At 38.4% G+C, this 26940-nt stretch overlaps 1 protein-coding gene across 1 annotated transcript in view; it reads right to left on the reverse strand.

Moving 5' to 3' along the window:
* Positions 1-13965: 13965 nt before the first annotated feature.
* GRIN2B (glutamate ionotropic receptor NMDA type subunit 2B) overlaps positions 13966-26940 on the reverse strand; it is a 1039682-nt gene continuing 1026707 nt past the window's right edge. The window contains exon 14 of the mRNA XM_073586666.1: positions 13966-25700. Within this exon, the coding sequence (XP_073442767.1) occupies positions 23943-25700 (1758 nt within the window). The 3' untranslated portion in view covers positions 13966-23942. The remainder of the gene's footprint in view (positions 25701-26940) is intronic.

Genomic DNA, 26940 nt, shown 5'->3' on the forward strand with positions numbered 1-26940 from the left:
ACCGTCAGCTGGTCCTTGGTAGTGCTTTTTAGCACAGGTACCTTCTGCTTAGTAACCGTGGTCCATCACCATCAGTTGGTCCTCGGTAGTGCCATTGGCTCTTGTTCCTTCTGCTGCCACTACGGGTTCCAGTACTGTCAGCTGGTTCTCGCCAGTTTCTCAGCCTTCTTGTACCTTCTGCTACATTTCCAAGATCAAGATTTTTGAAATTGTCTTTGGTAATCCTTATTGATCTCCATGACGACGACCCTGATGACGACAACCCTGAAGACCACACCAAAGAAGACCAGAAATATGACCCTAAATAATAAGACCAAGAGGACAAAGAACATGAAGACAACCACCAAGATACAGAACAAAAGACAGAAGAACAAGAAGCAGAAGAAGCAAAAGCAGAAGAGCAGAAAGCAGAAGAACATTAAGCATAAGACTAAAAATCAGCATAGAAGAAATCAAAATTATAAGCAGAAGAAGACTATGCAGTAAATGGGGGTGAGTCCGTTCCTCCTCGTGGTGCCCCTGGAAAATGCCTGCTGCTGCAGGCCAAACTGAACACGGACAAATCCTGTTGTAAATCTTTTGTGACAGGCAGAACGTAAGGTGTAATCTTATAACTTTTATAGATAAGTACTACAGGAATGCCTGTTACCATAAGAAAATGAAGAAAAAGAAAAATAGGAAGAAGATGAAGAAATAGCATATGAAAATTAATAATAGCTGAATAAGAAGAATATGAAGAATGGAAAAAAAAATTAATGGGAAGAAGGTGAAGAAGATGAATAAGGTGAAGGAAAAGTTAATGAAAAAAATGCTACTGCTGCGGATCATGAAGGAGAAAGTGTGGGAGAAGTACAAAAGAAGGTGAAGAGCATGGAAGTTGTGAAACATACATATCTGACAAAATATAAAAAAGTTAACATAGTTAATATCTTTTTAACTCCGAACGTACTGAAAAAAAAAATTGGAATTAATGCTATGCCATGTGATTTGAATAAACCACTATGCCTTTAATGTCTCCTCCACCTCCCACAATACATTCTACATGACTCTTATTTGTTTTTAATTACGTAGAATTAGCCAACAAGGAAATAAAGGGCTTTTTTAAATTCCGATACCGGAAGTCCCATTGACTTGAATGGGACTTCCGGTATCGGAATCGGCAATACCCGATATTTTTTTCGTATCGGGCGATACCATCCGATACGATATTTTTGGGTATCGGACGGTATCGCTCAACACTAGTGGTGATCTGAAAGTTCCCTCTTTGCTCCTTGGGCAGCAAGAAGGATACACGATAATTTGAGTCTTTCTAGACTACTGTACTTATCTTCCTCACTGCTACAGTAGCAGCAAGCAAGCCTGTATGGTTCAGCCTATAGTCACATTTTGTGGTAATGCAATATTCTGTTATATGTAAATTGGTGGAAGAGTTTTTTTTGCTGATTCACCCAAATGGAATAGCAAAATGTTCAAATTTGCCATGATCTGCACATATCATAAACTGTTACACAAATTTGATTTGCATCACTCCGTATGTCACTGATCAAGTACACTATGTCTGGCACTGATGCTGACACTTCTCCTATCTCTCTTTTCAATTAATTGTATATCAGTAGAATACAACACTCATCTTCTTCACTGCTGCAGTTGTACAAAGCACACTAACTGAAGTACTTGTCCATTGATAAGGTTTTCTTTTCCTACTTCTACAGCTAAGGTGTGAAGTTTGACATCATAGAATCATAGAATGTTAGAGTTGTAAGGGACCTCATGGGTCATCATGTCTATCTCCTTTCTCAGTGCAGGATTCATTAAACCATCTTAGACAGATGTCTGTCCAGCTTCTGTTTGAAGACTTCCATTGAAGGAGAACTCACCACTTCTCATTGCAGTATGTTCCACTCATTGATCACGCTCACATTCAAAAAGTGTTTTCTACTATCTTATCTGTCTTCTCCCTTTCAGTTCTATTCCATTGCTTCTTGTGTTCCATGTGCAAAAGAGAATAATGATGATCCCTTTACACTGTGACATCCCTTAAAATATTTGTAGACAGCTACAGTCATGGCCAAAAGTATTGACACCCCTGCAATTCTGTCAGATAATACTCAGTTTCTTCCTGAAAATAATTGCAAACACAAATTCTTTGGTATTATTATCTTCATTTAATTTGTCTTAAATGAAAAAACACAAAAAGAATTGTCCTAAAGCCAAATTGGATATAATTCCACACCAAACATAACAAAGAGGGTGGACAAAAGTATTGGCACTGTTCGAAAAATCATGTGATGTTTCTCTAATTTGTGTAATTAACAGCACCTATAACTTACCTGTGGCACCTAACAGGTGTTGGCAATAACTAAATCACACTTGCAGCCAGTTGACATGGATTAAAGTTGACTCAACCTCTGTCTTGTGTCCTTGTGTGTACCACATTGAGCATGGAGAAAAGAAAAAAGACCAAAGAACTGTCTGAGGACTTGAGAAACCAAATTGTGAGGAAGCATGAGCAATCTCAAGGCTACAAGTCCATCTCCAAAGTCCTGAATGTTCCTGTGTCTACCGTGCGCAGTGTCATCAAGAAGTTTAAAGTCCATGGCACTGTGGCTAACCTCCCTAGATGTGGATGGAAAAGAAAAATTGACAAGAGATTTCAATGCAAGATTGTGCGGATGTTGGATAAAGAACCTCCACTAACATCCAAACAAGTTCAAGCTGCCCTGCAGTCCGAGGGTACAACGGTGTCAACCCGTACTATCCGTCGGCATCTGAATGAAAAGGGACTGTATGGTAGGAGACCCAGGAAGACTCCACTTCTTACCCCGAGACATAAAAAAGCCAGGCTGGAGTTTGCCAAAACTTACCTGAAAAAGCCTAAAACATTTTGGAAGAATGTTCTTTGGTCAGATGAGACAAAAGTAGAGCTTTTAGGGCAAAAGCATCAACATAGAGTTTACAGGAGAAAAAAGAGTCATTCAAAGAAAAGTACGTGGTCCCTACAGTCAAACATGGCGGAGGTTCCCTGATGTTTTGGGGTTGCTTTGCTGCCTCTGGCACTGGACTGCTTGACCGTGTGCATGGCATTATGAAGTCTGAAGACTACCAACAAATTTTGCAGCATAATTTAGGGCCCAGTGTGAGAAAGCTGGGTCACCCTCAGAGGTCATGGGTCTTCCAGCAGGACAATAACCCAAAACACACTTCAAAAAGCACTAGAAAATGGTTTGAGAGAAAGCACTGGAGACTTCTAAGGTGGCCAGCAATGAGTCCAGACCTGAATCCCATAGAACACCTGTGGAGAGATCTAAAAATGGCAGTTTGGAGAAGGCACCCTTCAAATATCAGGGACCTGGAGTAGTTTGCCAAAGAAGAATGGTCTAAAATTCCAGCAGAGCATTGTAAGAAACTCATTTATGGTTACCGGAAGCGGTTGGTCGCAGTTATTTTGGCTAAAGGTTGTGCAACCAAGTATTAGGCTGAGGGTGCCAATACTTTTGTCCGGCCCATTTTTGGAGTTTTGTGTGAAATGATCAATGTTTTGCTTTTTGCTTCATTCTCTTTTGCGTTTTTTCATTTAAGACAAATTAAATGAAGATAATAATACCAAAGAATTTGTGTTTGCAATCATTTTCAGGAAGAAACTGAATATTATCTGACAGAATTGCAGGGGTGTCAATACTTTTGGCCATGACTGTATTAAGTCTCCTCTTAGCCTTCTTTTATGCAAGCTAAACATTCCAAGATCCTTTAACCGTTCTTTGTAGGACATACTTTGTAGTTGGCTCACCATCTTGGTAGCTCTTCTCTGAACTTGCTCCAGTTTTTCAATGTGTTTTTTAAAATGTGGTGCCCATAACTGGACAGAGTATTCCAGATGAGGCCTGACTAAGGAATAGTAGAGGAGTATAACTACTTCATCTGACCTAGACTCTATGCTTCTCTTAATACATCCTAGAACTGTGTTTGCCTTTTTTGCTGCTGCATCACACTGTTGACTCATGTGCAGTCTGTGATCTATTAGAATATACCCAAGTCTTTTTCACACATGCTTAGTTCTATTCCTCCCATTCTAGAGATGTAATTTTTGTCTTTCTTGCCTAAATGTAGAATCCTTCATTTCTCCCTGTTAAATACAATTCTATTAGTAACTGCCCATTGTTCAAACTTTCTTAGATCCTTCTGAATCCTTTCTCTTTCTTCTCTAGAGTTAGCTAGCCATCCAAGCTTTCTATTATCTGCAAGTTTAAGTAGTTTACCATCAGTTCCCTTATCTAGATCATTTATAAAAATGTTGACCAACACTAGGGCCAAAACAGAGGCTTGTGGTTCCCCCTACCTGAAACATTTTTCCAATTGGATGTGCAACCATTTAATACCACTCTTTGAGAATGATCAAAGAGCCAGTTACGAATCCACCTAACCGTAGCCTTGCCAACCCCATACTTGGTGATCTTTTCAATAAGGATAGTATAAGATACATTATCAAATGCTTTGCTGAAGTAGAGATTTACTATATCTATCGCATTTCCCTGATTCCCCCCAGTCAGTGATTCCATCATAGAAGAAATTAGATTAGTCTGGCATGACTTGTTTGCTACAAACCCATGCTGGCTCTGGTTAATTACTGCATTTTTATCGAAGTACTTACATACATGCTGTTTAATAATTTGTTCAAATATCTTTCCGGGTATAGAAGTAAGGCTCACTGACCTGTAATTTCCTGGTTCCGTTTTCTTTCCTTTTTTAAAGATAGGCACAACATTTGCTCTTCTCAAATCTACCGGGACTCCTGTTTTCCAGGATTTTTCATTGATTCCCTACATTAGCTTTTATATAGGTTATCATTAGCTTTTAAATAGGTTATCATATTCCCTCCCAGTTGGCAGCGCTGTACCGTGTTATATAATAGCGGCAAGGAAGACTATGTGGTTGAGCATGAAGTCCAATTCTGTGCTGATGTTATCTTCTGCTACATGTCAAATGATGGAAGACACTTTTTTGCTGATTCATCCAAATTGAATCGTATGTTGTTCAAATTTTCCAGGATCTGCACACTTTGAAACAAATTTGATCTGCATCAATTTGTTCATCATTTGTATTACCAGGAACTTGATAAATTATTCTTTTTACATTATTGGGGCTAATCCCTTTGACAAGTTTCCTTTAAAGATATTGGATAACTCAAAGGAAATAATTCACTTGTATTGAGCGAGTATGAACACGTCTAGTCGGCATGTGACTGCAAGTATTCAAACCGCTCTTGACAGCAACATTGGAGAACCCTGACAGCATACACTGAGCAAGCTTTAAAGATTCAGAAGGCTGAAGTCAAATAGCATGACTGTAGACTTTCACCTGAAGACCCCTTTAACTAAACGAGTATGTCTGCAAATAAGTAAGAGGCATTTAGCTCAGAAAGGGGGGGCACACACCCTGTTTGTATAAAGTAAAAAAGATTATTGCAAAACTAAAGGAATGAGCTGGACAGACTATAAGATGGTATACGTGCAAAAAAAAGTATACCAGTTTACAGTCTGACTCACTTCTTTAGATTTGCTGAAAGAAATTAAAGGGTCAAACAGCAGCACGGTGGCTCAGTGGTTAGCACTGCAGCCTTGCAGAGCTGGAGTCCTGGGTTCGAATCCTCCTAAGGACAACATCTGCAAGGAGTTTGTATGTTCTATGTGGCATTCCTCCGGGTACTCAGGTTTCCTCCCACATGCCAAAGACATACTGATAAGGAATTTAGATTGTGAGCCCCATCCAGGATAGTGATGATAATGTGAAGACTGCAGACTGTAAAGCACTGCGGAATATGTTAACGCTATATAAAGATTATTATTATTATTATTATTAAATATGCTGTAAATGTGTTGCATTTGGAATGAGATGTTCACTCATTTTACATGACTATGATCATGCATATTAACTTCATGATGTGTACTTCATTAGTCAGCATTCCTTCTACGCAGGATACAAATCCTCTGGGCTGCAGTGTTTTTAAATCTTCTCTAATACCTGTCAAAAATAAACGTTCTGAATAAATACACAAGGGACAAAGCAGGCAGAAAAGACTGAAGCCAGTAGCACGAGGACTTGTTGCTCTCTAAAAATAGAATGAGCTCAATGATGTGTCTTACTGACGTGCAGGACCACTCTGGCATTGTAATGAAAAAGTAAAAACAAATATAATAAAACCATATAGTTTTTATGTATCATGAACACTTACATCCAATATTGTACCAGAATAGTTCATTTGGAAAAGATGTCCTTGGGTAAAACACCTTATTTCTGTGCTAGAACTAAGAAACAAAATGAGGATTACGCACATGGATGCATCATAGACCCATGATGTACAGATCCATAGTTCAAAGTTCACAAACTCCTATGTGCCTCAGTAGAGGTTTTCTTATGGATAAATACAGAACAGTATATTGAAACCACATACCTTAGAGGCAGTCCATGCCTCTCGCATCACGCACAATATGAAATTGTCCATTACTGTAATACAGTCATGAACGAATGTGTTGGCACTGAAAATTGTTCCAGAAAATTAAATATTTTTCCCAGAAAATAATTGTAATGACATGTTTTGTTATATATGTTTATATCCTTTGGGTGTATTGGAACTGGAACAACAGAAAAAAATCAAGGAAAAAAAGGCAAATTGGACATAATTTGACACAAAATGCCCAAAATGGTCAGGACAAAATTGTAGGCACCTTTCCAAAATTGTGGGTAAATAACTTTGTTTCAAACATGTGTTGCTCATTCAAAATCACCTGTGGTAAGTAACAGGTGTGGGCAATATGAAAATAACACCTGAAAACAGATATGAAGGGGAGAATTTGACTCAATCTTTGCATTGTGTGTCTGTGTGTCATACTATGCAAGTAGAACAGAAAGATGAGAAGAGAATTGACTGAGGACTTGAGAACCAAAATTGTTAAGAAAAATCAACAATCTCAAGGTTGCTTGTCCATCTTCAGAGATCTTGATGTTCCTTTCTCCATTGTGTGCAATATAATCAAGTTGCATGGACATGAATGGCAGAGAAAAACTGATAAAAGGTTGCAATGCAGGATAGTGAGGATGGTGGATACACAGCCTCAATAAAGTTCCAAAGAAATTCAAGCTGTCCATCAGGTTCAGGGTGCATCATTGTCAGTACAAGCAATACATCAACATTTGAATGAAATAAAATGCTATGGCAAGAGACCCAGGAGGACCCAGTGCTGATACAGAGATATAAAAAAGCTAGGCCACATTTGGAGAAAATGTATGCTAGTCAAAATCCTTCTGGGAAAGCGTCTTCTGGACACGAGACCAAAATGAAGCTTTTTGGTAAAGCACATCAATCTACTGTTTACAGAAAAGGGAATGCGGCCAACAAAGAAAATAACACAATACCTACAGTTAAAGATGGTGGAGGTTCAAAGATATTATGAGGATGTGTTGTGACCTTTGGCACTGGGTGCCTTGACTGTGTGCAAGGCATCATGAAATCTGAATATTACCAAAGGAATTTGGGACATAATGTAGAGCGCAGTGTTAGAAAGCTGGGTTTGCTTCCCAGGTAATGCATCTTCCAGCAGGACAATGACACCAAACATACTTCAAGAAGCACCCAGAAATAGATGGAAACAAAGTGCTGGAGAGTTCTGAAGTAGCCAGCAATGAGTCCAGATCTAAATCCCTGTGAACACTTTTCGACAGATCTTAAAATTGCTGTTGGGAGAAGGCAATCTTCAAGTTGCGGGGTGTAAGAAGTTTGCTGATGGTTTTAGGAAGTGATTGATTGCAGTTATTTATTCCAAAGGTTGTTGAACCAAATATTAATTTGAGGGTGCCAACAATTTTGTTCGGCCAAATTTTGGGGTTTTGTGTGAAATTATGTCCAATATGTCTATTTTTCCCTTTTTTTTCCCCTATTTCTTCATGTTGTTCCAAGACACATAAAGGCGAAATAAACATCAATACATGTGTAATTGCAGTAATTTTCTGGGAGAAATACTACATTTTCTGGAATAAGTTCAAGGGTGCCAATGCTTTCATTGATGACTGTATGTGTTAAGACTGCATGAAGGGATCTCCTCTTCACAAACATTTGTGAAATTAACCCAATGTTAAACAGAAACGCAGTGGGGGATCCATGTTCTTCTAGCTTAAGTGTGTAAGAGTGATTATATCTCTAAGCATAAAAAGAAAGGGCCATTGACATTTTGGTACATGAGATTGAAACCTCAATAGTTGTGCTTAAAAGTTTGTGAACTCTTTAAAATCTATATATTTTTCTGCGTAAAACTATATCAGATTTTCACTGAAGTCCTAAACGTAGATTAAGAGAACCAAATCAAAAGAATGAGTCACTAATATTAGACTGGCTTTCTTTAAATGAGCATGTGTGAGTGAAAAGTATATGGACCTTGGATTTCAGTATCCGGTGTGATTCTTCAAGATTAAGTTCAAAATTTTGATTTGGCCATATAAAAACCATAGCTTTATTCTTATTTCATTCTCTTTTGTAGAACGAATTGTGTGGTTTGGTTTGTTGTCCAACTGCATGACCCACATTTTCTTGAGATTGAGCACATGGACATATGTCCTGACATTTCCTTTTTGATTGTGCAGGTTTAATTCAAAATTCATTCTTCCGTTAATGATGCAGCAACATAGGCTCAAACCATTGTACTTACCACCACTGTGTTTCACAGATGGTATGAGGTTTTTATTTGTAATGCAGTGCTTATGCTCTCCAAGCATAATGCTTCTCAATGAAACCAGAAAGCTCTATTTTGGGCTCGTATGTCTACAAAGCATTATTCCTTGCTTTCTGTCTTGTACAGATGATCTTTAGCAAATTGAACATTGGCAACATTATTCCTTCTGAGGAGCAGTGGGTTTCTCTTTGCAATCCTGCTGAGCACATCAATTTTGATCAGGTGGAGCCCTTGTGGTAGAGGACTCATGAAATGAATATTAGCTATTATGAAAAAGACCTTTAGTTGCTTAGAGGTTACCTTGGGTTGCTTCCTGAACTTATACACCATATTCTCAAACTGATCTTTGTTGGTCGACCATTCCTGTGGAGGATAATAACAGTCTTCAATTTCATCTATTTGTACACAATCTGACAGTGGATTTGTGGAGTGAAAAAACTCTTTAGAGATGGTTTTGTAAACATTTCCAGCCTGATGCTAATTGACAACTCTTCTTCTGATGTCCTCAAAATTCTCCTTTGTTTGTGCCATGATACACTTCTGCATGCCTGTGCTGTGAAGAACAATCTGTGATAGAGCCTTGTTCTTTAAATAAAATAGGTTACCCAGTCACACTATCCCATTGATTGAAAAAACTAGAGTCTAATTTCCATTTCAAATTATCTGCTAATTATAGAGGTTAACATTTTCAAAATTTCCTCATGGATTATTTTTCTCATTTAAAAAATAAGAAAGTCTAATATTTTTGACTTGCACCAGACCCTAAGACGCACACCAAATATAGAGGAGGAATATAGGAAAAAAAAATATATTAATGTGAAAATGGGGATCTTTCTTATAGACCAGATGTAGCTTACCCGGATGGCGGCAGCAGCGGTGGAGCAGTGTCACAGAACGCAGGGTCGCCACTGCAGGAAGCAGGCAGCAGAAGTTGGGTGATGCTGTTGACCTTAGTTTGGGAGGAGGAGGTGTCCTGGCTGTGGGAGGCAGGAGCTATTGATCTCCCGGCAATGAGCTTCAGGAAAATGTTGATGGTATGAGGCAGGAGTGGAGCCTCCACTCTGCACATTGATCTCACGGCAGTGGACCTCATGAACATTGCCGCTGAAGCCAGCACATGCTAATGCAAATTTAGATCTTGGCTCGTCATTGAGCCAAAATCTCAATCTGGAAATGCGCCGATACCAGCGGCCATTTTCCTAAAGGCAACTGCCGGGAAATCAATGGATACTGCTTGTCACCGCCAGGACACCCCCTCATCCTAGCCCATAACCCGCAGCATCACCCAACTCCTGCCACTGCAGGTTTCAATCAGTGGCGACCCTGCCTCCTGTGACCCCGCTCCACAACCACTCCCTAGCAAGCTACATTTGGACTATTAAACACACTGCCATTTTCCTCACAAGTTTGGAGAAAGAAGATATGTCTTATAGTTGGAAAAATACAGTACTTTTAGTGCCTTTTAGGACTCAAAATGAAAATCTGATTTAGTTTTATGTCAAATATATTCAGACTTATGAAAAAATAATCAGGGTGCACAAACTTTCAAGCGCCATTGTGTGTCTTCAGCTAGTTTCAAAGCCTGCTTTAATGGGGATATGTGTTGATTTGGTAAGGCATTATACGGTAGAACACAGTGTGTCTACTGGTCTGAAATATGGAATAACAGTGAAAACTAAATGCAAAGTTTTGAACTCTTATCTCATAATTAGAGTTGAGCGATACCGTCCGATACTTCAAAGTATCGTATCGGATGGTATCGGCCGATCTTTAAAAAAAGTATCGGTATCGCCGATTCCGATACCGGAAGTCCCATTCAAGTCTATGGGACTTCCGGTATCGGAATAAGAAAAACCCTTTCCTGCCCTTGTACAGCCTCTCTGGGGTCTGTACGGGCCTTTCGGGGGGCTGTGCCGGCCTGCCAGGGGGTCTGTGCAGGCTCCGGTGGTCTGTGCCGGCCTGCCGGGGGGCTGTGCAGGCTCCGGTGGGCTGTGCCGGCCTGCCGGGGGGCTGTGCCGGCCTGCCGGGGGGCTGTGCCGGCCTGCCGGGGGGCTGTGCAGGCTCCGGGGGGCTGTGCCGGCCTGCCGGGGGGCTGTGCCGGCCTGCCGGTGGTCTGTGCAGGCATCGTCCGATGGGACTACAAGTCCCATCGGACGATGCCTGCTACCATGACAGTGATTGACACATTAGCCAATGATGGGACAGTAGTAGTCCCATCATCCGGCTAATGTGTTAAATGTAAAAAAAAAAAAAAAAAAAAAAAATTACATGCTACATACATACAACATGCATACTACATACATGCTACATTCATACTACATACTACATACATGCTACATTCATACTACATAAATACTACATGCAACATACATACTACATATATACTACATACATACTACATATATACTACATGCATGCTACATACATACTACATGCTACATACTACATACATACTACATGCATGCTACATACATACTACATGCTACATACATACTACATATATACTACATGCATGCTACATACATACTGCATGCTACATATATACTACATATATACTACATGCATGCTACATACATACTACATGCTACATACATACCACATACATACTACATGCATGCTACATGCTACATACATACTACATATATACTACATGCATGCTACATACATACTACATATATACTACATGCATGCTACATACATACTGCATGCTACATGCATGCTACATACATACTACATACATACATACCACATATATACTACATACATACAATACATTCATACAATACATACATAGACATACAGTACATATAACATAGAGTAACATACTTACCAATACTTGTCACATTGTTCCCCGAAGCCATTGTCTTTTCCGGAATAAATATTAACATAACAAACCACAAAAATACTCACCCACGATCCGAAGCAGTCCACGAGTGTGTCCCACGACGATCTTGGGTAGAGAACGGCAGCATCAGATGATGCTGCCGTTCTCTACGGGCTGCAGGAATCCAATGACGGAAGGTAGGTATCCTTCCGCACTGTATTCCTCCGCCACTTAAAAAAAAAAAAAGTCCCTAGTCTCACTTTATGCCATTGCTGCGTGGGAAATTCCCACACAGCAATGGCATAAAGTGAGACTAGGGACTTTTTTTTTTTTAAGTGGCGGAGGAATACAGTGCGGAAGGATACCTACCTTCCGTCATTGGATTCCTGCAGCCCGTAGAGAACGGCAGCATCATCTGATGCTGCAGTTCTCTACCCAAGATCGTCGTGGGACACACTCGTGGACTGCTTCGGATCGTGGGTGAGTATTTTTGTGGTTTGTTATGTTAATATTTATTCCGTAAACGACAATGGCTTCGGGGAACAATGTGACAAGTATTGGTAAGTATGTTACTCTATGTTATATGTACTGTATGTCTATGTATGTATTGTATGAATGTATTGTATGTATGTAGTATATATGTGGTATGTATGTAGTATGTATGTAGTATGTATGTAGCATGCAGTATGTATGTAGCATGCATGTAGTATATATGTAGTATGTATGTAGCATGCATGTAGTATATATGTAGTATGTATGTAGCATGTATGTATGTGGTATGTATGTAGCATGTAGTATGTATGTAGCATGCATGTAGTATGTATGTAGCATGCATGTAGTATGTATGTAGTATGTATGTAGCATGCATGTAGCATGCATGTAGTATGTATGTAGTATGTATGTAGTATGTAGCATGTATGTAGTATGTATGTGGTATGTATGTAGCATGTAGTATGTATGTAGCATGCATGTAGTATATATGTAGTATGTAGTATGTATGTGGTATGTATGTAGCATGCAGTATGTATGTAGCATGTATGTAGCATGCAGTATGTATGTAGCATGTATGTAGTATGTATGTACTATATATGTAGTATGTATGTAGCATGTAGTATGTATGTAGCATGTAGTATGTATGTAGCATGTAGTATGTATGTAGCATGCATGTAGTATGTATGTAGTATGTATGTAGTATGTATGTAGTATGTAGCATGTATGTAGTATGTATGTGGTATGTATGTAGCATGTAGTATGTATGTAGCATGCATGTAGTATATATGTAGTATATATGTAGTATGTATGTAGTATGTAGCATGTATGTAGTATGTATGTGGTATGTATGTAGCATGTAGTATGTATGTAGCATGCATGTAGTATATATGTAGTATGTGGTATGTATGTAGCATGCAGTATGTATGTAGCATGTATGTAGTATATATGTAGTATGTATGTAGCATGTAGTATGTATGTAGTATGTATGTAGTATGTATGTAGCATGCATGTAGTATATATGTAGTATGTGGTATGTATGTAGCATGCAGTATGTATGTAGCATGTATGTAGTATATATGTAGTATGTATGTAGCATGTAGTATGTATGTAGCATGCATGTAGTATGTATGTAGTATGTATGTAGCATGCAGTATGTATGTAGCATGTAGTATGTATGTAGCATGCATGTAGTATGTATGTAGTATTTTTTTTTTTAACATTTAACACATTAGCCGGATGATGGGACTACTACTGTCCCATCATTGGCTAATGTGTCAATCACTGTCATGGTAGCAGGCATCGCCCGATGGGACTTGTAGTCCCATCGGACGATGCCTGCACAGACCCCCGAAGCCTGCACAGACCACCGGCAGGCCGGCACAGCCCCCCGGCAGGCCGGCACAGCCCCCCGGAGCCTGCACAGACCACCGGCAGGCCGGCACAGCCCCCCGGCAGGCCGGCACAGCCCCCCGGAGCCTGCACAGCCCCCCGGCAGGCCGGCACAGACCCCCACAGGGTGCACAGACCACCGGCAGGCCGGCACAGCCCCCCGGCAGGCCGGTACAGACCCCGGGGAGTCCACACAGCCCCCCGGCAGGCCGGCAGAGACCCCCGGAAGGCCCGAAATGACGGCGCATCATGATGCGCACACACCGCGCATCATGATGACGTCAGTCTGTCAATCAACTTTGAACTTCCGATTCCGATGCCGAATTCCGATATTGAAAAAATATCGGAAGTCGGTATCGGAATTCCGATACAGCAAGTATCGGCCGATACCCGATACTTGCGGTATCGGAATGCTCAACACTACTCATAATACTTTTGAATGTCCTACTACGGGATTCATCTATGTTCATTCCTCTTTCTGTAAAGCAAATAGGCAAACAAGTAACACCAAACTAATAATGTATGACTTCCTTGACATAATAACAGTATATTTTGTTTTATTTAAAAATTCCCATCATTAGATTGTAAGTAGAACTTCTCATAGAACAGTAATGAGCATATCAGGAATGTTCCTGTATATATCTTATAGCTGAGTGATTTGTAAAGTTTGTGACCTTTACCGTGTTCTTTTTTTTTTTCTTTTTTTACAGACAATTTTGTAAATGTATAAAATGAAGATATTTTTATTGAAGTAACACAAAACAATTCTTTCCTTTTATAAGTGTATAACCCATAAGTCGCAAAGTCTCTGGCAAAATTTCATTGAGTCCTTTATTTTTTTTTTCTTTTTATTATAGCAGTTAAGAGGCGTGAAAAAATGCCTTCAAAATTGGTTTGTTCGATTTTACACACATATAAACAACATGAAAGTCAGAGAGAATTTTGACCTCTTATTTTTTTTTTCTTTAAACATTTGACTTAAAAAAAACACCCTGTTTCATAATGTAAAACGCCTGTGAATTACTTTCATTAATATATATATGTACATATATATAGGTTATTTTTCATTTAAAGTTTTTTTGTCCCTTTAAAACTTTTATTTGTAAACAGCAGAGGAGGAATTATAGTAAACATTTTTTTTTTACATTTTTTTTTTCTTGTTCATGAACACATTTGAGAAAAAAAATGAAACTTTAAAAAATTTAACACAACAGGGAAAAAAATATCACAGTTCTGGCTTTCTGTACACCACAATTAGCTGCTTCCATTTCTCTCCTGAGCTGTGATGCACAACACTGTGTGAATGAACTAGGTTTTCCGATTTCCAAATACCAGCATGGAAATGTTAAGTCACTGTCATTCTGTTCTATCTATCCAATGGATGTAATGAGTTCCCTATTTTTGTGTTTTCACATCACTCATATAACAAAGCACTAAAAGTACTAAAAGTGCTTGACTTTGTAATAGAAGCATGATAACATTTGACACTAAATTAAAATTGGGCAGCAATAATGATAGTGATTATTTACTTGGGCACGTCCATGTAGCAGCTTAGAAGGAGGTGATATGTACAATGATCTCTACATGGATGTGAGTAAATAAGTACTACATGTCAGTAAATTTAGTGCTAGTGTTAGATGAGCAACTTTTGGCTAAGGACATCATCAGACAGCAACTCCTTTGAATATCTACTGCTCTGTGTCTCACACTAATCTAGCCATATCTTAGACGTCAATTTCAATGAGGGACTTGTAAATGAATGCAAGCAGTGTTGTGTTTCATGTACTGTAGAATGGATTATTTTATTAACAGTTTTTTGGCCAAAATTTAGTGAACCATACAGTTAAAATGTTGTCACCTTACAGGAATTCCCATAATTAAAAAAAATCATACTGTGATAATATTCCTCTACAAAGTATTTTCGGGCCTATAGAGTTCTCATAGTTCAATCTGTTAAACAGATTCTTTTTTAAAAAATATATTTTATTAGATTCTTTGCAAAATGACCTATTTCTGCCGTTTATGTTCCCAACCACATCTCGACCTCCTTACTAAAGTTTAGACCTGTTTATTAACTATAAACAGCAAGCTGAAAAGGCTACCCTTGTTTAAAACCTCTGAAGTTCTCATTGTAGAGGTTCTTGCTCTTATGAGAACGTTGCTCAACTTCCTATCATCATTTAATGGACGTTACATGAACTCTGAGCCGCGATCTTTGAGCTAGCAGCTGAAGAAGCCCAATGTTTACAAGGGCGTCTGTCCCTCTTTATTTCACATATCTCTGGAGGTCTAAGCTCATGGACTCCTACTTTTGATTTAAAAAAAAACTTTTCCAGAAATGTAGAGGTAGACTAACCAAGAAGTTCTTTGATTTTTTTTACATTTTAGATTCATCTATTTCCCTTTTTATAACACCTTCCCAGAAGATTCTTTCTTTAGTGTACATAAAATTGGATTTTGCAGATGATCTTTATGCTCGAGTCCTCTCCTTTGTTTCCATTAAAGGAGTTTTATGTAAATTAGTGCAATCATCACACAATGAAAAGTTATACGACTTTTTAATATATCTGTGTCTTAAGTTTCCGCTGTTTCAAGATCTGCACTTGCAGTCTTGTATGGAGACATCATTATATATATATCCAAATGATCTAATATTGAGAGTTTAATATAAATATATCCAGTTTTGGGAGAAAGTGCCAGGCCTCTCGAGAAATACATTTTTTGCAAACTTAAATATTAGAGAAAAGAATCTGAACAAAAAACTTATTTTTGCTTCTGATCTTTGAAATGGTAAGAAATGAAGACACAAAGCTCCTGATTCGTCAAAGTGTTTTCGACAGAAATCTGGTGTAAAAAAATTTGATAAGTAGCAGACGTTTGTGACTTTTGGCATTTTTAATCCAGTTTCACCCAAATCCCCCAAAATCAGCAGAGCTGGGGTGTGACAAGGGTGGAACAGGGGTGCAATACCATAGCTAATCTAATTTATGACTAGCAGTAGCATATCCTGCACTGGAAATATTACTCATGTCCCTGACTGGAGTAAGATTTAGGTAGAGACACACAGAGGTGCATGCTATTTTTTATGAGTGCCACTGATTCTAGAGCGCCCTCTCATCGAGATCGGCATAAACACCAGTCTTGATGAATCGGGACCAATATGCACGTGAAAGTTGCAGAACTTTTTATCATGGATGAGCATCTTTATTTTACATAAAACCAGACAGTTCCTTTATAAAAGTGAACACTACAAGGCTTCTGAATGCTGATCAATGACTGTAACTGTACCAATAGTATTAGAAATCAAGGATTATTTCTCCTATACGTTTGAACCTGTGCACCCATTGGTGAACTATGACTTTGATCATGTGTTTGGCATTGAATATTGACCTAACTACAAGTTTGTCAAGTGTTTTCCCAAATTAAATTCTTTGAAAAACATAAGTCCATCTGGAGGCAAATCCAGAAAGCTTATCATGAAGTTTATCAGGTGTATGGTAGCAGCATCTAGAGAGAATGAAATTCAGTCAGAAAAGCAGCTGAGATTGTGAAGAAAAAGAAATAAAGGAAAAAATAACCAAGTGAGCAGATTGAACCAACCACACAAGAAAAAACTACTCAAGAAATGAAGTGTTTCCTATACATCAACAGCAAACATTTCTACAGCCAAAAAGTGGAAAACCACAAAGGATAGAAGAAATTACACGCCTGAAATTACATATTAGGCTGACTGTATCATTATCTGTATCCCTGAACTACCTAATCCTCTTCAATCTTAATCTGGGCTACAAATATTAGGGAATTTCAGACACAAATGTGAGGCAAAATGTATGCATTAACTGGATTTTCAATTTTCCCATTCACTTAATGGCATATGTATCAAGGAGGGATTGGACTTCAAATCAATATCAATGACATTATATGTACTAATAGAATGTAGCATAGAATTGTAAACCTCACGCCTTGATATAGAGTTGGATGTCATATTAGTCAGCAGTACCTTGTGATGATTTGTTATTTTCAGGGCCAAATTAACAATATTGATCTCAAAAAACTAATATGCAGCTTAGAAAACTTCACTGTGAAATTCGGAAACACCCGGTGACCTCGCCTGATGGAGTTTCTTTGGACTATTACATGTTTCCTAAAGTAGGACACATCTCAAGTGTTCAGAACGACACATTAACTGAGGATGAGCAGTTTGTAGAAGCACCTAAAAAATATTTCTTGAGTGGGAACAGCAAAGTCATAAGTATGAGGAGTTCAGGGGGAAAATATGTAGAGTAAATGTTAATTTCAATGCCGTAATTTGTTGCTTTCCTTACAAAGCCAAAAACTTCTCTTCATCAGTACTGGTCTATGCAAAAAATGCCTAAGGGACTTTATTATGCTTTCATGCCAATACATAGTGGTGGCTGTTTACTAGTGGTTGTACATTACTACGAGTATTTTACAATTGGTGCCAATGTACCATGTATTGTATAAGTAATTTACTACTTTATAGTATAGGAAATGATCAGTAAAATGGGCATTACGAGAACAGTTAGCACACCGCATGTTTATTTCTCCCCTAGGTGTCGACTATTACTTTTACTTATTTTCTTACAGCAGGGTATATGTTCATTTTGTTTCTGTCTTGGGTTTTGTCTGTTTAATTAACAGTGTGAACATGCTCCTATTTTGCATACATGCCACTTTTTACTCTAGTTCATTTATGTCAGCTGTTTTAGGTTTCTGCATTTAGTGCAGGTAATGGTGTGGCCTACCTTTCATTGAGCTGGACATAGCATTTAGGCCAGAGTCACACTTGCGAGAAACTCACACGAGTCTCGCATCTCAATACCCGGCACTGCTGCCGACACTCGGGACCGGACCGCTCAACTGCATTGAAATACATGCAGCCGCGCATTCCGGTCCCAAGTGCCAGCGGCACTGCTGAATATTGAGATGCGAGACTCGTGCGAGTTTCTCACAAGTGTGACCCTGGCCTAATATAGCTTCCCATTTGCTGGGTATCCGTTCGGGACCAAATCCTGTTCTGCCCTTCTTCACATTGTTGTCACTTTAACAAATGGTAAAGTTTTAATACTAGAGGATAGGACCATCTCGATTCTGGTACGCTATGATGCTGGTGGGATGGCTTTTGATCAAAAAAGGCTGTTTACTAAGTACCCAGTGTTATTAATGTGCACTACTGCTTTTCCGTATTTACTTACAGCAGGGTGTATGTTCATTTTGTTTCTGTCTTGGGTTTTATAGGAAATTATCAGTAAAACGGGCACTAAAGGATGTGTTAGCATACCGCATGTTTATTTCTCTCCTGGGTGTCATCTAGTGTATCAACTACAAAAGTTACATTAAAATTCTTTAGGATGTGTTCACAGTGGATCCATTTCAAAGTCCACATCAAAGAGAATGCAAGGAGTTTTTGAAGCATTTTTTGAAGCATATATGTAAAAAGTCTGTGTGAACATACCCTTATAGTCATTCACTAAGAGTTCTATAGATTATGTGTGTTTATATCTATAGCTCTCTATATGTATGTACATATAAAATACACACATATATACATTAATTGTAATTTACAGGGTAAATAACATATCTGCCGATGTCGTGACTTTTCAATTAATTTTTAATATGAGTGAACTAAATAATATAAACATTTAATACAAATTATTAGTATTGAATGTATATGTATTACACAGTGGCAGACACACAGTCAGAAGAGAGCCTTTGTGCAAGAAAAATATATAAGCCCTTTGTAGTCCAACAGCTCATCAAAATACTAAATACCACCTGTTTTGGAGGTGGTAGTGCACCCCCTTACCTCTTTGGCCCCCATGTGGCTGCACAGGTTTCACCAATGATATGTCTGCCCCTTGTGCATACAGCTATAGACAAAGACTATTTGGCCAGGTCTGTGTATTTCATCAGAAACACTAATTACAGTAATATATTAAAGTGCACAAATAGTCTTCTTTGTCTATATTCTCTTTTTAATGTGTCTTGTGCTTGAATGAAGTGACATAATTAATGGCCAGGTTCTTTGAATGTGTTATAAGCCAATACACATGACATCATGGTAAGCACTCAGACTGACACTGCAATTACAGCATAGCACTTGCAATTATCCTTGGAATATATGATTACATAAAGATACATGCAATGAATGTGTAATTGCAGCTAAATTGCACACAGAAGCTTTTGCCATGTGAAGTACCTTCTGCCAAAGGAAGTGTGTTTTTAGCATCAGCATTATCTATACATTCATATTTGGTCAGATGATGTGCTCATTTTTATAATGTGCAATGTTATACACATCTCCATAATCATTGTGTAAGTATACATAAGCCATGATACATATGTTATGTACAGGAACACTGAACCACACGTATAGTGAATTGTTATATAGCAAAATGTCTAATGGCTGTGTAGAAGATCTAATGGACAAAAAGAAGCGACACTGTAACCTTAAAGGGGTTGTCCAGTCTTAAGCTGCAAGTCTACTATTACTCAATATGAGTGCAGACTTGTGAATCCTCACTTTGTGTGCACTGCGGATTCTACGGTGCTGGCGCCAGAAGCAGTTAGCCATGTGAGTATACTGTATCCGGCCTCGGTCAATACAATTGCATTGAGCGAGGTTGCGCCCATCTAGTTGGCATGTGACCGCATGTTTTAAAATCACTGCTATGCGGTCATGCACCAAGCACTGGAGAATTCTCACAGCATGCAATGGGTGCTAAATGAGGAATCTCATGTCTGCAGTCACATAGAGTGACTGTAGACTTGTAGCTTAAGACTGGATAACACTTGGATAAGTTTTTTACATTAATTAATCTTTAATGTTATTGCAAAAAAACACATCCAACTGGATAGATTAGAAAGTAAGGAAATACTTATAACTAGAAGAACTTATAGGATACCGAGTAAACTGTAAGGAAAAAACTGCCAAAGATATAATTAATAAAACAAATAAAATAAAGCAGTTTTTTCACAAAATACATCTTTCACCTACCTATAATATAGGTGATAAATGTCTGATTCATGGTGGAATGGATGTTGAAATCCCTAGCAATCATTGAAATAGATATCTTGTTTCCCTTTTCCTGTTCCCCATAGTTGGGATTGCATGTAGTGGCATGGGTGCTACGTCTCTATTCACCGTCTTTGTGAATAATGAAGACAGATGATGTTATGGTTAAAATTCCTTATCTATCTTTGATAATCGTTTAAACAATGTATATCGATATGTCTAGTTTTAATACTTATGCGGTTTTATATGCTCCGTACAAGTTGTAACTGAACAGGATTTTGGCTTTCGGATACGCTGTTGAAGACACTTGAAATGTGGTTAAAGCCAGAAATCTGTTAGATTTTTCTGTAACTTACATATCCCTTTGTGATAATGTATATACTATAACTTCTTATTTTCTGAAGATAATAAAGACCAAATACATCTGAGGATGGGCCAGTCAGGCTTTGTGCACAGACAAACTCATTTGTATGTTTTGTCTCCAATCAATCATTTCCTTGATTTTGATAACACTGGCAAATGTGTGAGATCCCTTGTCTCTCCTAATGCTCTCCCTACATATGAGGTTTCCACAACACTGAGCACTTTACTCATCTGTCTTCGTCATTCACAAAGACAATGAATGAATTGGCAATATGCACAAGAAACCATGCAGTTCCTTTTAATCTTGACCACAGAGAGGAGGATCAGAGGATTGGAGACTCCATTTCAGTAATAGTGGGGGTTATATCAGTCAGACACACCACTAGATAGGCGATTTCATTGGAAAACTTTTAACTTTAGAAATAAAATACCTAATTTCACATATTGTACTTATGCACCAAAACACTGATACATTAAGTAAATTAATTGCATATTTCATATGTCGATATTTAAACTACTTTTAACAAAATAGTCTCTTAAAGAATTGTTAGACCACGCAAGGTACTGCTTACTAAAATGTATCTCAGTAAATCATTTTGCTATTTTCCATTTTGCCATACTGTTAGTCACCAAGTATATTTAATATACAACTGAATTAACCTGCCATACATATATAACAGATCATTCAGTGCCAGGTTAAACGTGCAGGTTCAGTTCTAAAGAACTGAGTTATTGTTCTTTATAAATGCAAAAAACACTGCAGTACTAACTCTACAAACCAAACTGAACCTTGATACACATGCCCCAAAGTGTTCATTGGACCTCATGAGATATCTTTAATTTCAACACCTTCTAAAGAGTTAGCTGAGGAACAACATGGCAGAGAAGGGGTTAAATAAAGTTCTATCAGCGACTCCACAATATAACAACATGAATAAAATACCAGTTTCACATTCTGGTTGAATGGCTTCATAGATGTGTAGGCTATTAAGTCAGGGTAGAAGTTGATGAGCGTCTCATTTCTAAGGTGGCTTCAGTATTTTGGCACATGGATTTTGAGCATGGCATTGGAAAACTCAAAGCAATTGGCACATAAAAGAGCTTCTTAATCCTCAAGGATCATGCTCTATAAATTGGCACATGAGTTTGATTTAAAAAAAAAAGAAATAAGAACTATGATCCAGAAGCTCAAGGAAATGGCACAGGGATACAGAGCCTTGAAACCTATAAAAATAGGTGTCTTATGGGAAGGACACACAGCCATCTCCATCTGTGTCTCTATAAATTCATTTATAAGTCTATTCAAAAAAAGTTTCAACCACATATTTACAAAAAAGAGAGAGAGAGAAAAGAAATTAACTATGGACAGTGTGATTCCATCCTAGTTTTCTGATGACCGAAGCGGCACCCTGATTTCTCTCCCCTCACATTTAATGTGACGGAAGGACTAATTGGAGGCTAGGTTGACGCTTCCCTTTCTAGCTATAACCAAATATCATCTAAGAGAAATGAAGATTAATGCCCTTGTGGTCATAGCTCTTGTGCTAGGGTACTGCCCACAATCATCACATCAACCATACCATTTCCAATACAATCTTCCCATTGTCCATCCATTCAGCCTCTAATGTGTGACTTTGCTTTATAAAATGAAATGAACCTCACACTACATACTGAGATGCAGCTGATTCGAAATACCATCATGGTAACGTCAAACTTGATCCTTGTTAGCAATCATTGTTTGCTACCTCAATTTGAGCTGCTCATGCCTCCATGACCATTACAGCATAGGTTTCTGTAAGATTGTGATAGCTAATCTGTGAAGACAAATAGCATTTTGTTTAACTATTTGAAAGAAGTTTAAACTGATCCCTTTTCTTCCTTCATTATGAAGGACATTATTAGTTCTTAGCCCAAACTGGTGCTATACCGTATGATTCTGAAAAGACAGTTCCATGCTAGGAAGCCCTTGGATCCTGATGTGATTTGTATTGTATAGTTGTACCATGTCTATTTCTATTGTCTATGTCAAAATTCCTAAAACAGTCAGTTAAATTATGTTTATTATGGCTGAAAATACTGAAATGATGAACAGCTTGACCGCAAAATCTAGACTTTTTCACAGCCAACTAAATATAAAAAGTTATAAAACTATTCTAAGTTTACATTGCTGGATTCTCTGTAAGAGTTTACTATTTAAAATGTAGCTTTTGCTTATGGACTAAAATGTTCATGCGCAGTTATGTCAATAGCCTCGAATATTATAGCATTGTTGTCTTCCTGAGCAATCGGCAAAACATAATATTAGTTTATTAAAGAATATATTGTTTTGTTAGCAGTGAATATATATTTATTATAACCTTAAACAATTAGTGACTAGAGAGACTATATGTGATAGATAAAAAGGAGGAACCTGAATGTGCAATATGTACCAGCAAATCAGTAAATGTGAGTTTAATATGGATGGACAAGTGGATATGTCTTCCTTTATGATGCATAAATCAGACATCTGGCTAGCATTGCTTTCAGACATCACCAGTACAGCCATACATTATCACTTACAATGGGCAGTTCCCAGTAACCCTTTCTATAAATATAACATATCATTGGCTCAATAACAAGGATGCTTACTGTGCACCCTTATGCCCAGAAGGTTTGTGGAAGCTTCCTATAATGTAAGCAGTACCCTCTGTCATTCTACATCTTTCCCTGTGCCACCATCACTTTATTCTTTGCAAAAAAAACTTCCTCCTCCTGAAACTTAGTCTTCTCCCAGCTCTTCATTTCATGGTTTTGGAAGAAAACTCAGGAATGTCTGTACATACTGTATTCATTTCTCCTCCCTCCCTTACAGCGCTCAGCCCAAGTCTTTTGTAAATTAAAACAGATTCCCCACCCCATCTGATGTCATCTTGATGTTTCTTCAGGCTGGGATATGAACTTCACATGAAATAGAAATACTAGATGGCCCCAGAAAGAGAAGAAATATGAGACGGAATTAAAAGGCTGCATCTTATCCCACTCCAACAGCATTCAGGAACACCTTTGTCCTGTTTGACTGTAAGAGAATAACATTTTGTAATTGGGAAGGGGAGAATTTAGGTCCCAGCCCACCTCCCCCTCAGACATCAGATTCAATGCTGGATAACTTCTCATACACATGGCCATTGGTAGAGTTGTTGAAAGATCTGGGGTTCTTATTGTTTGCAGTGCAGGCATTGGGTTGGTTCCCTATACAAATGTCTTTTTGGAAACGTCCTGGGGGACCTGCATGTAGAGAAGTGAGTGATTTACCAGTCCCTCGCATGTCCGACCTTCCTTTCAAGCCACCAATAGCAGGCTGCCTAAAATAGTAGGGCTTGCTCCCATGCAGCAGACATTGGTCATCCCCAAATGTGGGAATAAATGGGTTTTGAGTGACTCGGTCAGGATAAAGGGAGCGGCTGAGCATGTATCCCCCAGGGTTGTGGCTTGGACCATGGGACTTGCTGGCAAAAGATTCATTGGGCATTTCAAACATGTGGGCATATGGGCTACCATCCAGGAAGCGTTCCTTATCCTTTAAGCTGACACTGCGGGGTGCTAAGGTCACATCTTCTTTCTGAAGGTCTACAAAAGTGTCATAAGAATGCTGGCGATGAAGTTTACTTCGGTTACGCTTCTGGGCTTTGCCATTCGATGGACTTTGAGGATATTTAGAATTGGCAGGTGGAATTGGTCTGGCATCCAAATCTTGTAGAGAATTGTCCTCACTGATGTCATAAAGGTTTCCTGCTTTCTTGCACACCTCACAACGAATACATGCTGAACGATTAGCATTTTGCCCTGTGTAGTTGTGCATCTTTGATGGGCAATTGCGACAGAAGTTGGTTGAAGTTCTGTCCTCCCACTCCATATTACCAATATTTTTCTCCCAAGCATTTCCTCCAGTTCCATGTTTACGTTCATTTTGCCCAAACTCACCAGTATGTTTCTGATGTTGCCTGTTAGAACAAGAACTTTCATGCTTAAAATCCTCCCCTCGCTCTTTGTAGATATCTGTTAGGTCTACATGTTCCCAATGTGGATTATTCTCCTTTGTCCGGAACTGATCCAGATAAAAATCTCGCAGTCCCTCCTTGTCTCTAAAGTAACGCTTGTGATCAGGAGATCTTGGGCGTCTACGATAGGCTAACTCAATCTCATCAAATTCTCTACGTGATTTAGCTGATGCTGGACGCTTCTTTAAGCTATCTTTATATTGTTTTCTCCTTTTTGCATTACCTTCAATATTGCCATAGGTGACCGTATGTGTAGATATATCCGAAACGTCTGATCTAATTAAGTCATCATGGGCTCCATACCGATCACTTTTAATCGAAAATTTTCCATAAAGATCTCCTATTTGTGGTGTTGGATGTTTGGATGGTAAGCCTATATCTAAAGGTTTCTTTGACAGTGATCTTGGCTGTGTTGTGAAAGGAGCATTATCACAGTCATACAGCCCATCGATAGAACTATTACTTCCTATGCTGTGTGGTCTATGATGATGAAAATGATCTTGGTACACATTGCTGTCTTTAAGTTGAAGGTTACCGAAGGTCCTTTCCACTTCAGAGATATAGTCACTGAAAAGATTCTCCTCTGGCTGAAAGGATTTACAGTCGGAGTGAGTGAAACTCCTCCGGTGTTCAGAGATATCATATACTGAAGATTCTCGTCGTATGAAGTCTAATGCACTCTGTGGAGAACCATTCACTCCGGAAAGATTGGCCATATTTTTGGCAGTACGCAGAAGACGAAGTATATTAGAGTGAGTGTTATTCATTGTGGCTGATGGCGAGTTCATGGTAGACTGTCTATCCTCAATAGGAACTCCATGAATACAGCTGTATATGCCCTAAAATGCAAAAACAAATTCACTTTAGAATATATCCCCATTATCTTTTTTTTAAATTAAAGAACATCAAAATACAATTTTTCATATCACTTATACTAATATTCTATGCTTATTGTTGGAACCAAATATATAGTATACAAAGAAATAATAATGACAGTATATTCAAGAAAATTAACAAAGAACAGAGCAAGCTGTAGATATGGGATGATTGTAATAATTTCTACATTTTAGAAAGATGTCAGGATTCTAAACCCTATAAAACACCAAAAGCTGATCACAGTCTAATTTTTCAAAACATAATAAAATCTTACGCTAAAAATAATTCAATATTTCTTTTTTTTTTTCACATTTCTTCAAATGACACCAGCTAACAACTAGAGTAGATTTGAGAGGAGACTGGCAGAATTACCTACATCCCCTGTGCCAGGAGCGCCGGCCAAGTGCTATAATTTGTAAACAGTTTTGCCAGCTCAGCTTGGTTTAATACTAACTAAATGCATGTGACAGTCTGGTAACGGATTTTAGCTGCTGAAATCAATTATGCGGTTATAACTGACTTCTGTGGCTCATGCTGTAACACTAACTACAGCCAGGGCAATCCTAAAAAATAGCCACTAGATTTTATAAGAAACTTCCATAGCGTTGGTCTAGTGGGTAGCAGCTGGTGTGCATTTTGCATTGCCAGTTGCATTTAACTCTAATGATAAAATGAAAGAAACATAAATGGAACAAAATAATTCACAGTTCCTTCTTATGATTTTCTGCTGATCTTACGGCCTTCAGCAGACTGTCACCATTACTTTGTCTCAATGGTTGTATCTTACATCAACTGTTAACTTTGCATTAAGACTTGAGGTTCTTGTGTTTTTGTTTCACTGTGTGAGGTCCATTTAATGTGTTTGCCAACTTTACATTCACAAGTTCAGGGGACAGAAAAAAATTCCGTTTTAAGGATACGGTATACGGTATACAAGATGCAACTTGCAGATGTTAAACAGACAGTGATGAAATCTGTAAATTTTTAACTCGGCTCAATGCATTTCATCCTATTGTTTTGTTAAACCTTTAAAGGGTTATTCTCAAAACCACAACCCGGTCTTATAGTAACGTACGCATATTTAATTTTTAAATTTGCCCCATTCTGCACATTTCACCTGCCTAAGGATAACAATCTAAGCTCTTTTTACCCTTCAGTTGCCATTGGAGCCATACAATAGATTCAGAGGCCCTAGTCGATCAT

This window comes from Dendrobates tinctorius, unplaced genomic scaffold (assembly GCF_039654945.1).
Source record: "Dendrobates tinctorius isolate UK_male_01 unplaced genomic scaffold, ASM3965494v1 ptg000094l, whole genome shotgun sequence".
Taxonomy (NCBI): domain Eukaryota; kingdom Metazoa; phylum Chordata; class Amphibia; order Anura; family Dendrobatidae; genus Dendrobates; species Dendrobates tinctorius.